We start from the raw sequence: 15655 nt of genomic DNA on the forward strand, positions 1-15655 counted from the left end.
ATATTTCAGTTGTCCCGCTGAATTAACATGAATTAGCCACTAGAGGGAGGCAGTGTGGTCTGACTCTTTTTCTGTAAATGGCTGAAAGAATATATATATATATATATATATATATATATATATATATATATATATATATATATATATATATATATATATATATATATTTAGAGAACTGATTATTTACAGTCAAGTTAACTACAGTTATGACCTCAAATCTTCCATCCATTCAGTACTGACTTCAGCTTGTATCCCAGCACTATAACAGCTGCCAGGTAAGTCCCTGAATAAGATGAAAACTCTTCCCTTCAGTCTCTCAGCTCAGCGACTCTCAGTGTCTCTCTGACAGAGACCAACGACCACAATCAAATCACTTTCTATCAGGAGGGAAACGTTGTTTATCAGGAGAATCACTACAGGCAGTGTGTGATTTATTACTGGCTATGTTCCTATGCTTATATGTCTCAGCTGCACGCTACATTCTTGAAAATTGATCTTATTGTTTACAGTACTGTAAAGTGGCCCAATCAATTGCACAGCAAAAGCAATAACAACGCATAATGATAGAGCTTTTCATTATGCGATCCTAATTTTCCGATGTGAAAAACACCTTTGGTTTACAGAGCACTCTAAATGTACTGCTTGACTGATGGAATGATCGGACAGGACACGTGTAGTGGAGCCCTTGCTGTTTTGCCTCTTGAACTAAGCAGTTCCTCATCTGCTGTGCAAAGGCTTCTTGTAAATGGCTCCGCTGCACCAGCTCCTCGGGGTGAGGGTAGGAGGCGTAATGTAATTACATAAACATCTTCAATATATTAACTGTATGCGGCACCATTTACATCGTTTGGAGAGGAGTAATAGAAGTCAAACAACTTCTATTTCCCCACGGTTTTAAGGACACTGCCTGTCCTTAAAACCAATTAAGTTATTTTAAAGGTGATACGTGCCAAGTGGTTTTATTTATTTATTTATTTATTTTAACAAAGTGTTTACCATGTATTAAGCAGGACTGCTCTAGAATGCAAAGTGCTTCACTTGCCTTTTGGTAATTTAGTGCTACAGTGTCTTGGGAATATAAAACGCGCTGAGGTTTTGCCTTATTATTAATTCCTCCCTCGTTTGCTTCAGTTCTTCTCCGCAGCTGCAGTAGCTGCCACATCTCGCTCACTGGCTGGCTGCTATTTGCCCCGCTCCTGTCCAGCTGGTTCTCTGTGGCAGACAGCTGATCTAGGCACTGCAGCTTCCCCACCAGCCAGGTAACTCTCTGTGCTAGCTGATAAAATGCTGAGCCCCCCTTCCCCCTGGCAGTAATGGGAGCAGCAACGCTAGCCTCCTCAGAAGACACAGCCCTGGTGGATTCACTCCAGTCTCCATCTAAAATTATCTTCTCCACCTTGCCTATGCCTAATTGCTCCAGTATACCCCAGAGAAGAGAGTGCAGGGCACTGAAGATCACAGTGCCAAACTCTGGGCTGCCAAAGGCAAGGCCTAGCAGCTCAGTTAAAGTGATAAGAACCGACATTTTCTTTGTGTCTTCTGCTACTCAAGACAGGGCATGGTTCCCTGACTTAAGAAAGGTACACTAATAACACATCACTGCTCCTGTCAAAGTGAACTACCAACATAGCATATAATATAAAATAACAAATTGTTCAATAAACAACTCCAAGTTCACATTTTAGTATATGTCAGAATGAAAGCTGCCTCCCCTGCTGGGTTTTGGGCTACCTGATCTAGTGCTGTGGCATAGAACAAATTGAAGCTCCAGAGAGGCATAGTGGTCAACTGGGCAACTGTAGTTTAGGATGAGGGTAGGGAACAGTGGGGTAGGGCACCTAGAATTGACCTTGTGGCTTATCAAACAGCAAGGTAAAAACTGCCATGCAAACTACCACTTTCTCAAAAGATGCGTCTTCCATTGTAAATCAAGTTCTGGGATTGAGAAAGGAGGTCTGACGTCACCAGCCTGCCTGTGCTATATCACTTGTTATGGTTATGAATTTGTGATAATCCCTTTAATCGTGCACAGGCATCTCTCCCACACAGAGTTCACCATCATCATCATATTGACAGTCATTGTCATGCTAATGAATATCTTCAACACTGAGCAAGGGGAGCAGACTGTCACAATCTATTAAACCTTTTCTTTTTTAATGATCTGAGTGACGTGTTCATCATTGGTGAATCAAAAGAGCCATTGACCAAGACCCTCCTGTAGAGCGGACTGCTTAAATAAATCAGGTGATAATACCTGAAGTGTAATTGAACTAACCAACACAATTAGATTGTTTCAGCCTTTCAGCGGACCTTTGTGCTGAGAAAATGCATTAATGACTGCCTATAAATAACTGTATAATTTCTGTAATGTTGCAACACAATATCAAATCATAACATAGTGGATCACAAGCAATAAAAATTAATTATGCTCTTATATATTTAGTTACTACTATAATATAAAGTATGCAAGTTGCAATTGAATGCGGTGGATCTCACGTTCACATAGAAATACTAGACATATCTGTCATGAAAAACCATGACGTACGACATTATGTCCTGGGCGGACCCGGGAGAGAGAACAACCGAGCCTTCGCGCAAAATTATTATCCTTCCGCTGTTCACTACCCATGACATCAATACCAAGATGTTATATTTTTTTATAACATCTTATTTATATCACGAATGTTTACATCAGTAAGCACATATTTTGTGTGTGTGTGTGTGTGTGTTTATATTCACATTCCAGCATTACTGCAAGAGCCAATCAAATCGCGTGATTAATATATAGCTATAGATATGTGACAGGACTATGTATAAGAAGACACGGTTGCACATGCAGTGACAAATCTGCAATACTTAAAGCTTCGATCCATCGCTTGAGTTAAATGAGTGACATTTCATTTACGTGCATTTCATTATTACGTCAAAGCCCGATCAGCAAAAGGGGAAGGTGTCGAGACAGAAAAAGAAGGTTGAACAGCTAAACCCTGACCTCATCTGCTTGCTTGTTGGATTTATTTACTGCACTATTGAACCGCTGCCTATACGAACATAACATAAAAAAAACAAACAAAAAAACAGGTAACGTTTATTTACGCCATTCGTTGTAGATCTTTTTTTTTGAAAAAAAAGTTTATTTTTGCTATTTGTAAATGTATTGGTTTTCAGCTGTTCCTTTGACGGAGAACGATAGCTTTATTGACACCAGTCTAAATAAAAGTACAGAAACAGTGACACTTTTGTTGTGTATATATTATAAAAATGTACTATAGGGCCAAGCTATACGCCCGTTTAAATACATGTTACATTTCCGATGTGTGTGTGTGTCTATATATATATATATATATATATATATATATATATATATATATATATATATATATATATATATATATATATATATATATATATATATTACGATAAATATAATGCGTTGCCTGTGCTTGCTTTTGTTTTTGTTTTTTTAGGAATATGTTGCTGTAATATGTTGACTATCTTATGATTTACACCTAATACTTTATATTTAAATAAAATAAAAAAACAAAAAAATCTATTTGTGTAATATTACTAGCTGAGAAAACCGTTTTACTAATTTCAGAGTAATGTCATCACATAGGCTGTAGTGTTGCTCTCTGTGTAGGCTGGGCCTTGTAGTTTTTATCCTTTCTTAATTTAAAGAACGTTAACCAGCTGTAATTGTTTCGGGAACTATAATTCCCAGAAAGCAGAGCTGTAAAACGTCATGGTGAAAACCGTCGTCGCTGCTTCAGAAAGATTTCGAAACTGAGCGAAGCCTTTAGAACTACAATTCCCGTGCTGCCACCGCGGTTTGACACAGAAACTGGTGCTCAGAGAAAGGCGTAGAAAATACAGCAGCTTTGGAGGGGATTTTACGCTTTTTCTCTGAGGAGGGAGTAACTGGGTCATGGAGCTAAATATACCCCCTTAGCAGAAGCTCTCAAAGCTTCAGAATAGATAACACAAGAAATAACAATTCAAGGGATGATGAATAAAGTGCGGCAGGCAGGCAGGCTGCTGTTTATTGAAGTAGATACCAATGAAATATCATAATTAAAAAAGTAATATAAATAAAACAAACACAAATAATAATACGTGATTCTCATTAATTTTGAAGCATATTGAAATGCTGTACATATATGTACAACGTTAATACAGGGCCGTGGTCCGCATTGCAACAGGTGTTTTTCCAACTCCAGTATGACTACAGGAAAAAGCTGTTATTTTAAAAAACTTGTTCTAGCCTGCTGGATAGCATCAAAAGCCAGTGGTAAAACTGAAATACAGGGATGTCATCTGAACATTGCGGAGCAGAATCTGAAAGCATGATGCACCAGCTGGTAAACCTATTACAGCAATCCATCCTGTATCTGTCCCTCATATTATCAGACCTAACCGTTTATCCGCCATGACCAAGCTCTTCATCAACGTCACCCACGTGCACAGCACTAATGCAAAATGGCTACAGGAAAGCGAAAGAAAGTTGTGCTTACAATGGAAAGGTTTTGTTTTTTTTTCCCAGAAAGCTTTGCATTTTGCTGCTGTGTAAATTGCCCGATGCTAATGTAAGTGTATACAATGTCCACGCATGAAGAGGTTTTTTTTTTGTGTAAATGCATATTGTAAATAGTGTATATTTATTGTAATTAATTAATGAAGCACCTGACACTCCTGGGAGAGCCTGCCTGCAGTGTTGGATTACCAGGTGTAGAATCTAATCAGCAGGTAGGTGTGTTCCAGTGGGGCATCGGGTATAAAAAAGTTCAATTTATTCACCTCAGAGCTGCTGCAAAACCAAAGCCAGCTAGGCTAAAGAAGCTCTGTGTGTGTGAGAGTGAGAATGAGAGTGAGAGTGAGAGAGTGAGTGAGAGTGAGAGAGAGTCAGAGAGAACCAGAAGCAGGGTTGGATATCGAAGAGTGATTAAGCAAGTCGAAACCACCAACAGCCGGGCGAGGAGCCGGAGTTTGTTTATTATTGAACAGAGAAGATTAGTTCAGAGATAGTACGTCCTATCAAAGTTTTCATACACTGTGTTGTATGTGCTCTGTGCGCCAGCATTGCTGATAGTGTCACATGAGCTGTTCAGTGTGTTGAAATGTAAATAAATCCTGTTCGCCTGCGGGGCGTATCAACTTCAACCTCCATCCCGATCTCCTGCCTGTCACTCAGCAGTGAATTCACACATCCACACAGTAGATGGCTACCCTGTCACAAGCATTAATACCCTGTATCTTTCGAAACAAGGGATTTAGGGGAGCTCCCTGATAAAAGCTGAATCTCAAAACAATAATTGTGTGAATATAGTAATTGTTATAGCTGTGTATTTAAAACAGGATTCATTTATCCGACTTTTTACATGTCCGCCCTTACTCTGGTCCCACCGCAGTCAGATACGTGACAGATTACTGCCAGATACTACAAAGAAACAGGACCTTTTAGAACAAAAACAAAGAGTTCTGGGCACAGTTTAGCTGAACCTTGGCCTGCCATGTATCATGTTGTATGTTCAGGTCCTGCTGTAATGTCTTTTTACTGAAGTTATTAAAAACATGCACGCAGTTTCTCTTGACAAAGAGACCAGAAGGTTCCATGTACTGTATGTATATTATGTTAAGGGTTATAGTATAGAGTGTTGAGACATGCTTTTGATACTTTATGCTGCAGTTGTGTTTTCATGTGCGCTGTCCTAAAATATATTGTTTATTCGTTTTACTTTGTTGGATCAACTGAGACAGAAAGTAAATATTTGTATTTTGTGAACCTCAGGAACATGGAGCCAGCAGTTTTGAATAGCTATAGCTGATTGTCAGTAAGGAATACAGTGAATACTTTTATGTCCGGTGATAACGTATTTATTATTATGAATCACTTATTGACCTTTTTGAAATATAAGTAGGTCTGCTGTGCCAAATCTGTGTGGAAGAGAAAAAACTTGGATGGGTATCAGAGAATAAGTTTAGGCAAAGAATGTTAAACTCCCAATGTGTTTCGATCAAGACACAACTTAATATAGAAAAGCAAAAATCTCTCAGTGCTGTCGGCAGTCCAGTTATAACAATAGCAATTGCAATTCCCATTCCCTTTTAATCAATTCCAAAACATCATTGATCACAATTGCAATTAGCAGTATTCTGTTAAAATGAGCTCACAGTGGCAACACATCAACTTGGCTTTAAATGAAAGCAACATGTCTCTTAAATATAAACAGCAGGAATTGACCCCAACCTGGCACCCAATCTGTAGTAAATCTAGTTTGTTGATTTCTAAACTAGTTTGCAGAACAAATCACACATGGAAACTAGAAAACTAGATCATGGTGTCAAAGGGTTATTTTCTAAAGCAAGTGGCGTAGGAGGTGGAATCAGAGAGAAGGATGCGGTCAGGATGCATGTACAGATGATCAGATAAACCAGCGTTTCAAACTGGGATCCCCGACCCAAGAGGCGGTGGCATGGCTATTGCAGGGGCGTCGCGTGATAATCGGGTTTGTGAAACCAGGAGGTTTTTTTTGTACTGCCTTCTGTGTCGAAGTACTATACATGGAAGTGACTACTGTGGCTAATATATATATGAATGAAATCTTTTTTTTTAATTTACTGCCAGTTTAATTCAAGTAGCATATGATATGATGCATATAGAAATACATTTGGGGTCTGTTCTGTTCTTGCTCATAATATATCACATTTGTGGTTTATTAAGAGAAAAATATGGTTGACGATCATTTTAAATCATTAATTATGTGTTGACAGCATTATTTCTTGTACTTCTGAAGTCACAGTCAGCTTCTTAAATCAGCTCCAATCCCATTCAGCATTTAATGGGGTTTTGCTTCAGATTATGCCATTGCAGATTTCGTATTTGTAATCAGCACAGTTCTTTTTGTATTATATTATATGTGAAAACACTGTACAACCCCTAAAGTGCCCCTCCATAATTAAATTGGGGCCCCCTTGGTGCCCCCCCCCCCTGTGTGCTTGTCTTAGTTTAGTATTTTATTTTACACACATACATGTTTCCTGAGGCTGAGGGAGAGCAATGCTATCTCCTATATTCTGGGGGAGCTATGACCTGGCTGGTTCTCATTGTTTGGTTTTAGTGTTGCACCCAGTTTGCCAGCAATATACACTGATATTAAATAATAACATTTATTACATGTCTAGTAGTAGTAGCAATGAAGTTTTATTTTCCACTATTCAATTACCAGAAACGTTGCACACTGCTAACCACAATAGCTAAATTATAAAAGAGATACACAGATAAATTAGCATATTAACTGTGTATGAACCAATTAGACAGTGTGCTTTTTATTGGTGTTTTCAATCTCTTAAAATGCTTGACTGCCATCACATTGCCCTTATAAATGTTTGCCATAGTAATGATGGACTGTAGCACCCCTTATGATAAGTATTTATAGTGGTTTACCATTCTGTACCAAACCTTGCTTCAGCTTTAATGCTTACCCTTTAATACATGCATTTACCATGGTGTATTACCGTTAGCTTTTATAAGGGGAGAGGGGAACTGTAATCCAGAATAGGATGCTCAATATACTATAAAATCAAGACATATCTAAATCTTGGTGTCATATTGCATACAACACAGTATCTATTCCAGGAAATCAGGTTTGTGGTGTGTGGTGAGTGTGTGTGCTGTGTTGTTGGAGCAGTCTCTTAGTTTACAAAGCAAAGTTCTCTTTGCCATAATCCCACAATGCACCAGAATAGTGTTTGCTGTGGCTTACCTTGAGGTCTGGATCTTTTATGAAATTCCTTCTGCGGTCGGCAAAGGTAAGGGACTGTGTAAAGATACCTCTGAACTCCACTGATCACAGTGCAGACTACGTGTCACAGTAAGTGTGTGATATCTTAATTCTTTAAGCAGATTTCAAACTGAAATGACCTTCATTTCTGCTCGTTTTTATCTTCAATGGCAAGCAGACTGCACTTCTGTAAAGCACTTTGATGTGTGTGCTAAGGGAGCGCTGCAGTGTAATGTTTGTTGAGGGCTATATATACATGCAGTACAGTAGTTTAAGCTGACATATGTTGCAGAATCTGTTTTAACAAGGGATCAACCTCTTTAGACAATGAGGTGACCAAATAATTAACTGCTAAGGGATTTCAGGCAGACTAAGCCACATAATGTATGTTTAAGGTCACTGTGTGCTGTCTGGTTATGAATGTGGCTATTGTTACCCACACTGATATGCTCTGATTAAAATATTACTCCTGTTTCTTGAGCCATAATTGGTATCTGTTTATTTTTCCAGTAGTTGCTTAACTCTGGAAATAAGCTGAAGAGTAAAGCTGGCAGATTTTGTGGGCCTAATTGGCAAGAACTGACTGTTCTCCACAGGTAAGCGTCTATTTTGCTTTATATTCTTTAATGTTGAGAAAAGTAAAGAAATGCTGCTGAAGTGAATGTCAGGTGTGGCTTCCATTGTATCCAAGGACATTCTAGCAAAAAGAGGTTTCACATACAAATCTTTAAGAAAAATGACTTTTTAAAATGACTTTTGAAGTTGTTCAGTAGGAGTTAAAACGCAGTGCTTGAAAGTGAAACTGGTGCGTAATATATCATTCCATTGTACCAATTAATGCTAAAATCCTGAGGAGTCTTAAGGTGGCCCCAGGTTTGTAAAATGCTCTCTAATTTAAAATGATCTTGCAGTGCATCGTTGCGGATTATCAGTTATTGCGGAGTCACTCTGATAATGTTTCTGCAGGCTGGGCTGACTGAACTGCTTGATGTCGAGCGATCCTCCTCCTCCGTATCCTGGGGGTCCCAATGCCCCCCTGATGGAAGAGAAGAATGGGCAGCCGCCCGTCTCAGGTACGCCCTGAGGTCACCCAAACTTTCACCCAAACTCCAAACATGCAGTCGGGAGGTAAAACTTAGAAGGCGTTAGTTCCTTCGCCTAAATCAGTTGTATGATTCTTTTCTGTATGGAAATGCAGACAGGGATTTCTAAAATGAAGGTAGACTACTCCATCGTGTTTCATTTTCAGAGCTTTCCTGAACCCTTGTGCCGTTAGAACCCCTTAAACATGCTGTAAATATCTCCTCTCTTTCCAGCACAGAGAACATTGGGAGACTTTCTCCTAAGTAATGCTTTTTTGTTCTTTCTTTTTTTTTTTAAAATTAAAAACAGTATGGAAATCCATAATCCATTCACAATTAAAATGTGACACTTAATGTCTTTCTAAATTAGGGTCACAACTAACTGTAATATGTGAAAAGGCCTACGGAATGACCTGTTGCCCTGGAAATATGGAACAGAGGTTCCAGTGTTCGAAAACACTTTTTTTTCTTTCATTTTTATAAAGCCTCACAACCTTACCCAAGGCTGACAAGATGTTTTGTAAAATGGATGTATCTTTCTGTATAGTAACTATTAACTGTACTGATCCATAAGCCCCTTCTAACAGTGTGCATTTTCTGCCATTAGGTCCAGTTCCTCTGATGACACACACTCAAGGGCACCCAGTCCACCCAGAGTATGGCCCGCCTCCCTACGAGCCTCCGACACAGCCTGGGTTTATAACCCCCCATGTACCAGGAGAGGGGGGCATGGCGTACCCACCCTACGGTATGTTATAGCCAGCTGTAACTGCTGTATCCTTGTACAGTGTGAATCAGCCCTGAACAGCATGGAGTGTTCTATTTAAATACTTTCTATATAGAGTTGGCCAGATAGCTGTTTTAATAGCATTTTTATGGCTTCCATTTAGCATTGCCATCTTTTGTACAGATCAAACCTAGACTTAATTCTCACACACTATTTAACTGAAAGATGCTTTGCATTAAATTCTGCTAATGAAGTATGCTTTATAGGGAAATACTGTAGTATTTGAGCATGGGGTATTTATGTAGTATTAAATCGAGCCTCACAGAGACTGAATTATTGTGTATTTTTTGTTATGTCTCATGAATCTGCATTGCTGCACAATGGAGGTTTTTACATAACATTGATATGGTCACAGGACCCAAAGTGTTTCAGAACCCCCAGCATTAATACACTGCTCCTTGAACACTAGAACTACCAGAGTTATAGACATACCTCGAACTAACATGAGTGGTCAATTTGTCCGCCATATTAAAAACAACATAGATATTACAATGAGAGGACAAACAATCAGATAGAAGTCGTAGGTTTTATTCAGGCACCTCATATAAAACATCTGCACAACCGAAACATTGTAAATAAATGAACATTTGAAGAGAAATGGGTTTACATACAGACATTATACAAGCATTTGTAAAGAAGTAAGTGTATATTCAGGTATATTATTTATATACGAAACTGTACAACCGAAACGATGTAAATAAGTAAAAAAAGAATTGAAAATACATGGGTTTTTATACAGACACCTTGTAAAGAATAAAAGAGTTGATGGCTGCGAGATCCAATACATTGTAAAACACCTGAACAGGCCACCTGCGAGAGCCAGCTTTCGTTCCGTGCCATCTGGACTAAAATGTCAACTCCATACTTCATTGTATTGTAAAACTCCACAGTCTTTTTTTTTTTTTTTTTCACCAGTCCCGATGGTAACTGACGGATGAAGGGAGCTGAGCATAATTACATTCTTACATTACATAATTACAAAAGGCTGATTGAATTCTCATACTTTGTCAGGATAATTAATACATATATTTCGGAAAAGAAATCTGCAAGACAGGCGGAGTAAATTAAACAAAAAAACTGCAAATGGTCAAATTGACCGCCTTGACTGCCTAGTTTTAATCAGCTTGTATGTGACTAAGAGGAAAGGCATCAACCCCATTGTTCTAGGTCTTGTGTACGTACAGACCTTAATGTACAAGGCATCACGGCTTGTGTTGGAAAAAAAGCAGGATGAAAAATAAAAAAAGAGAACAAAAACAGGCGCATATGTCAATAAATTCCTTTAGTTTTCTAAATTCTTATACTTTTATATCTTCTTCGTTGCATCAAAGGGTTAAATAATAGGGATTGTACAGGATTTCAGTAAGTCTCTTTTCCCCCTAGCTGGGTACTACCCTCCCGGCAACTTCCCACAGCCTATCCCTGGGCAGTACGCTCCCGGCCCCGGGCACTACCCTTCTCCGGGGGGGCACACAGCCACGGTGATCGTGCCGCCGAGCGCTGCCACCACGGTGACAGTCCTGCAGGGGGAGATGTTCCAGGCAGCGCCGGTCCAGACGGTGTGCCCCCACTGCCAGCAAGCCATCACCACTAAGATCACACACGACATCGGCCTCATGAACACACTCTTCTGTCTCTTCTGCTGCTTCGTGGGGTAAGCCTAGATAGAGTGCTTGCTGGGCAAACAAAAAATACATGTTTGAATGTATAAGTGTAATTGCATGTGTTGACAAGTTGTATATATGTTTGCTCGATAAAGCCTGTGTTGTAAAAGCAAATGGAATTGATTAATAGGGAATGGGAATTAGAATTAGAATTGGGAATTGACCCCAACCCTGAGTGTAAATGAATATTCAAATGTTCTTTAATTTTGAATTAATTGGAAAGCAATAGTACCACAATACATATAAATCACTGGAGTAAAATAAATTTGTACCCCTTCAAATGACCTGTTACAAAAAGGAGAACAACACTCTTCTCTACCGTACAATGTCTTATTTATTTAAAATGCAATTTATGCATTAATGTACCTGTTTGGTGCACTCATAAGTTATATGAAGGAATACGAACATGGTCATTTTTGACACTGAATACATTTCAAGCAGTGTTTGCTTCGTATATTTGTCCCAGCACTATAACTTTTATTTGCAATACCTAATAAAAAATAAAAAAATGAAAGCACGTGTCTTTAGATGTGAATGCCTAACTTGGGGCAGCAGTGTGGAGTAGTGGTTAGGGCTCTGGACTCTTGACCGGAGGGTTGTGGGTTCAATCCCCAGTGGGGGACACTGCTGTTGTACCCTTGAGCAAGGTACTTTACCTAGATTGCTCCAGTAAAAACCCAACTGTATAAATGGGTAATTGTATGTAAAAATAATGTGATATCTGTATAATGTGAAATAATGTGATATCTTATAACAATTGTAAGTCGCCCTGGATAAGGGCGTCTGCTAAGAAATTAATAATAATAATAATAATAATAATAACTTGTTTGTGTGTTTCTGTAGGTGTGACCTGGGCTGCTGTCTGATCCCTTGCGTGATTGACGACCTGAAGGATGTGACGCACACCTGCCCCAACTGCAAGGGCTACATCTACACATACAAGCGCATGTGCTAACACAGTCACGTCTGGTGTCATAGCTCCCCCTTGTGGAATGTCTGTGGGAGTAACAATATTTCTTTATCTTTAATGTTTTATTTAGCAACCTTCACCTAGCAGTGCTTTCTCTAGTCGTACTGTAGTGTATATTAAAGTCAGTAGCTGTGAATGCCTCACTGGGAACTCAGAAAGCTCAGCAAAAGGGTATGAAAAAAATAGAGTGTTTTATATTTGATAAGATAAGGGAATAATAGGCACTATACTCTTACCTCTCAACCTGCCAACCTTGTCATCAGGGATTATGAACTTTACAAAACTACCAAATGAAAACAAAAGCAAAACATAGGGTTTTCTTCAATTAAGAGTGGAACTGTAAATCTTTTCAGTATAGACCATCACTGAATTCTCTTGCACTCATTATAATGGACAGGCTATTGAGGTTCCAACTGCATTTCTGCTCCGTCTCAACTCGGTCCCCACTGAAGTCTTTGTTGCTGTAGCACCATCTTGTCTTATCAGAGTTCACACTCAAGAGGTCATACCTGATCTTGCTGCTCAGCTGCACAGGGATTTTCTGTTCTATTTCTAAAAAGGGACGTCCCTTTAATGAAGAGGCAGTTTAAGAGGTAGGGTGTTACAAGAAGTGTTTTAATCCAGAGGGAATTTTCATCTGCATCGTGTTTTAATTTCTCCAGTAATAATGCCATAGGCTCATTAGCATACCTTTCTATGTTCTAATTTTAATCATGGTACATTTATTTTATTTTATTTGAAGTATCAACTTTGCACATAATATATGGCTTTTTGTTCTGTTGACTGTGGCAGAGTCTCAGCATCATTTCACACGCAGTACTGGGTTTGTATGGGACAACACTGCTGACGACATCCATTTATATCAAGGCGGAGGGACAAGGCTAGGGCTGCAACAGCTAGATGACTGGCCAGGGGGAGTCAGCTCTCAAAGTGTTACACCTTGGTGTACACCACCCATAAAGAGGGCCCAGTATTCTCACCAGCATTTAAAGCCACTACCGGAAAACAGCTGAACTCAATACACCAATGAAACCAAGTCTACTTCATATATAATTGTTTTTATCAATTAGTTAGTAAACAAATATAACACTTATAACATTAAAAAAAAAAAAAAAACACACACTAGTCTTATCAACTAGTCTACCAATGAGACGAATGCATTGATGATCAAAATCTACTAGTTGTTGCAGTCTTATACAAAGTCTATAGATGTTATTAGATGTTGTTGCAGTGTTTGCTTTTTCAGCCGCTTTGAAAAAGTTTAATATACTAGTTCAAATGTGACAAGAGTTTTAAAATCTATTTTTTACACGTGATCCTGTGATTTAGTTCTAGTCGTGTCTTACTTATTTTGTTTATCTTTATTTAAAAAAAACTCGGGTCCAAACAGTTCAAGGGTTTGTTCAAACCAGTGCCTCAATATTCGTTTCCAATGTTTTTATATTGAAATTGGCATTCCAGTGCATGTCAAAGGCAAGCAGTCCTGCCTGGACAAAACAAATCTGAATGATTAGAACAGTATTACAGAGCTAGACATTCATTTTCAGAAGCTCATTCCTAAATGGATTTATTACAAGTAGTTACAAACAGAACTAAAACCTGTTTAACCAATATTTTGTTTTTCTAAATCCTAAAATAACAAAGGCCTGGTTGAAACAAAACCATAATGTGAGACCTGTACTACTGGGGATGATTCTAGCTTGTGAAACACATTATGTTATTACAATATCTCTGTATTAGTGTAAACAGGGAACAGGTGATGAAGAAAAAAGACTAGTGTTTTTGTTGTTGTTACTTATTAAAACACATGGTGGTTATAAACAAACAAACAAAAAAAAAAAAACGGTATCACTAATTGGCCATGCTTAGGTTGTACTTGAAACTAGAATTAAGCTTATTGGTCTTTATCATTATAAGACCAGAATCCAAAAGGGTAATTCTACAGCATCAGTAAACAATAAAAAGGGAAGTAATACACACAAACTTTTATACACATGGTCACATACTGCAAAACACATCTACAGTTCAGTAGTTGAAGGATTGCATACAAGTGACACTAGGCATATCATCTAAGCATGCAATAAAGACGATGCAAACTTTACTGTGTTCAGTACTCTCTATTGAGCTGTGTATTCTCTTCATTGTATGTTTTCCAGCAAATAAGCCACAAGAATATATTAAGTTGTTTCCCAACAAAAGAAAAACAGTAAGGCAGTGCGTGCATACATTGACATAAATAATGTAATGTGTCCCTATTGGATATTATAGCAAAATTATAATGTGTTGGAAAGCAGTCTTCGTATGCACTTACATTAATTATAAATGTATATACACAGACACATTTACCCAAAACAGTGGATGCTGCATTGAAGATCATGCGGCTCATTTTCAAGCACACTCCGCCCTCAGGCTACTCAATTCACCTTCAAGTTGATCATATCGGTTCAGTTGAGCAGAATTGCGCTGTTTTATAGCCCTGTCATGCAACACGTGCCCAGGTAATTTTTCTCTTGTGGGAATTGCTTTCCCAGGATGTTCCAGACTGTTTTCCTTCTTTAGGAATTGCCTTTAAAGAGTAATCCGGTTACTCTCGCATCCAAAACGAAAAGCAACACAAATTCCATCCAGCACAAATGTTAGGGTTTTGTTTGAAGGTTGTAGTTTTTGTTGAGATGCCAGTGCTGTTGGATAACCAGCATGACCTTGAGTTTTAAAAACCATGGGCCAGATGAAAATCCAGATCTGCTCTCCAGTGATAGCGGCTTGTAATTTGCCAGTGCATGTTCATGCATTTTATGAATATTTGAAAATCCAAGCTGGCCTCCTTTACCTTTCTAGGCTCTATACTTCTCTATATGCAACATTAAGTGGCTTGCAGTGTTGTGTATACTGGGTTGAATGATTAAAAATAAAAGTGTTCACCTTTAATCTAAGTGATGGTATGTCATGTATGTTCTAATGTTGCTATGTAAAATGATACTCTTGTGTAAACTGAATGATGTGAGTTGGACCACTACTGTTGCATATGATACAAAATTTAAACAATAATAAAATAACTACTTAATTCCTTGTTTTTGTATTATTTTATTTTAAATACACACACACACAAATTTAACATTTTTAATACATGAGATCAGATTGAGAATTCAAATGTATCTTGCCTGACTTCAGAGATTGTTAATGATATTTTCGTCTTGTAAGTAATCTAATATATAACCTCTACCCTGCTTTAAATTGCTATTAAAATGTTCCTTCATCAGATCAAAAGTAATCCCTTTTAACTTAACGGAGAGCAGAATAGACTTCTCCCTACTTCTGCGAGCTCAGAATTCAAATCAGGTTAATAAATCACAAGTGGAATTAATGGAGAGCAG

General features: G+C 38.3%; 1 protein-coding gene across 6 annotated transcripts; it reads left to right on the forward strand.

The window, feature by feature from the left end:
* Positions 1-2806: 2806 nt before the first annotated feature.
* On the forward strand, positions 2807-15345 carry LOC117418142 (cell death-inducing p53-target protein 1-like). 6 transcript variants are annotated; one of them, XM_059035567.1, is made up of 6 exons: positions 2807-3081; positions 8289-8374; positions 8745-8851; positions 9468-9608; positions 11031-11301; positions 12155-15345. In XM_059035567.1, exons 3-6 carry the CDS (start codon positions 8767-8769, stop codon positions 12264-12266), a joined length of 609 nt encoding a protein of 202 aa, XP_058891550.1. In that variant the 5' UTR covers positions 2807-3081; positions 8289-8374; positions 8745-8766; the 3' UTR covers positions 12267-15345. The 6 variants fall into 6 exon arrangements, with proteins under 6 accessions (XP_058891550.1, XP_058891553.1, XP_058891551.1 ...); XM_059035570.1 differs by having other exon boundaries at positions 8292-8374; XM_059035568.1 differs by lacking the exon at positions 2807-3081 and adding an exon at positions 7691-7806.
* Positions 15346-15655: the final 310 nt, after the last annotated feature.

The sequence above is a fragment of the Acipenser ruthenus genome, chromosome 13, assembly GCF_902713425.1.
Source record: "Acipenser ruthenus chromosome 13, fAciRut3.2 maternal haplotype, whole genome shotgun sequence".
Lineage (NCBI taxonomy): Eukaryota > Metazoa > Chordata > Actinopteri > Acipenseriformes > Acipenseridae > Acipenser > Acipenser ruthenus.

Bases quoted from the DNA above. Each gene is read 5' to 3' on its own strand.
- LOC117418142 (XM_059035567.1), top strand. From the start codon at position 8,767: ATGTCGAGCGATCCTCCTCCTCCGTATCCTGGGGGTCCCAATGCCCCC. The intron at 8,852-9,467 runs GTACGCCCTGAG...TTCTGCCATTAG, and splicing joins TGGGCAGCCGCCCGTCTCAG to GTCCAGTTCCTCTGATGACA. The intron at 9,609-11,030 runs GTATGTTATAGC...TTTTCCCCCTAG, and splicing joins CATGGCGTACCCACCCTACG to CTGGGTACTACCCTCCCGGC.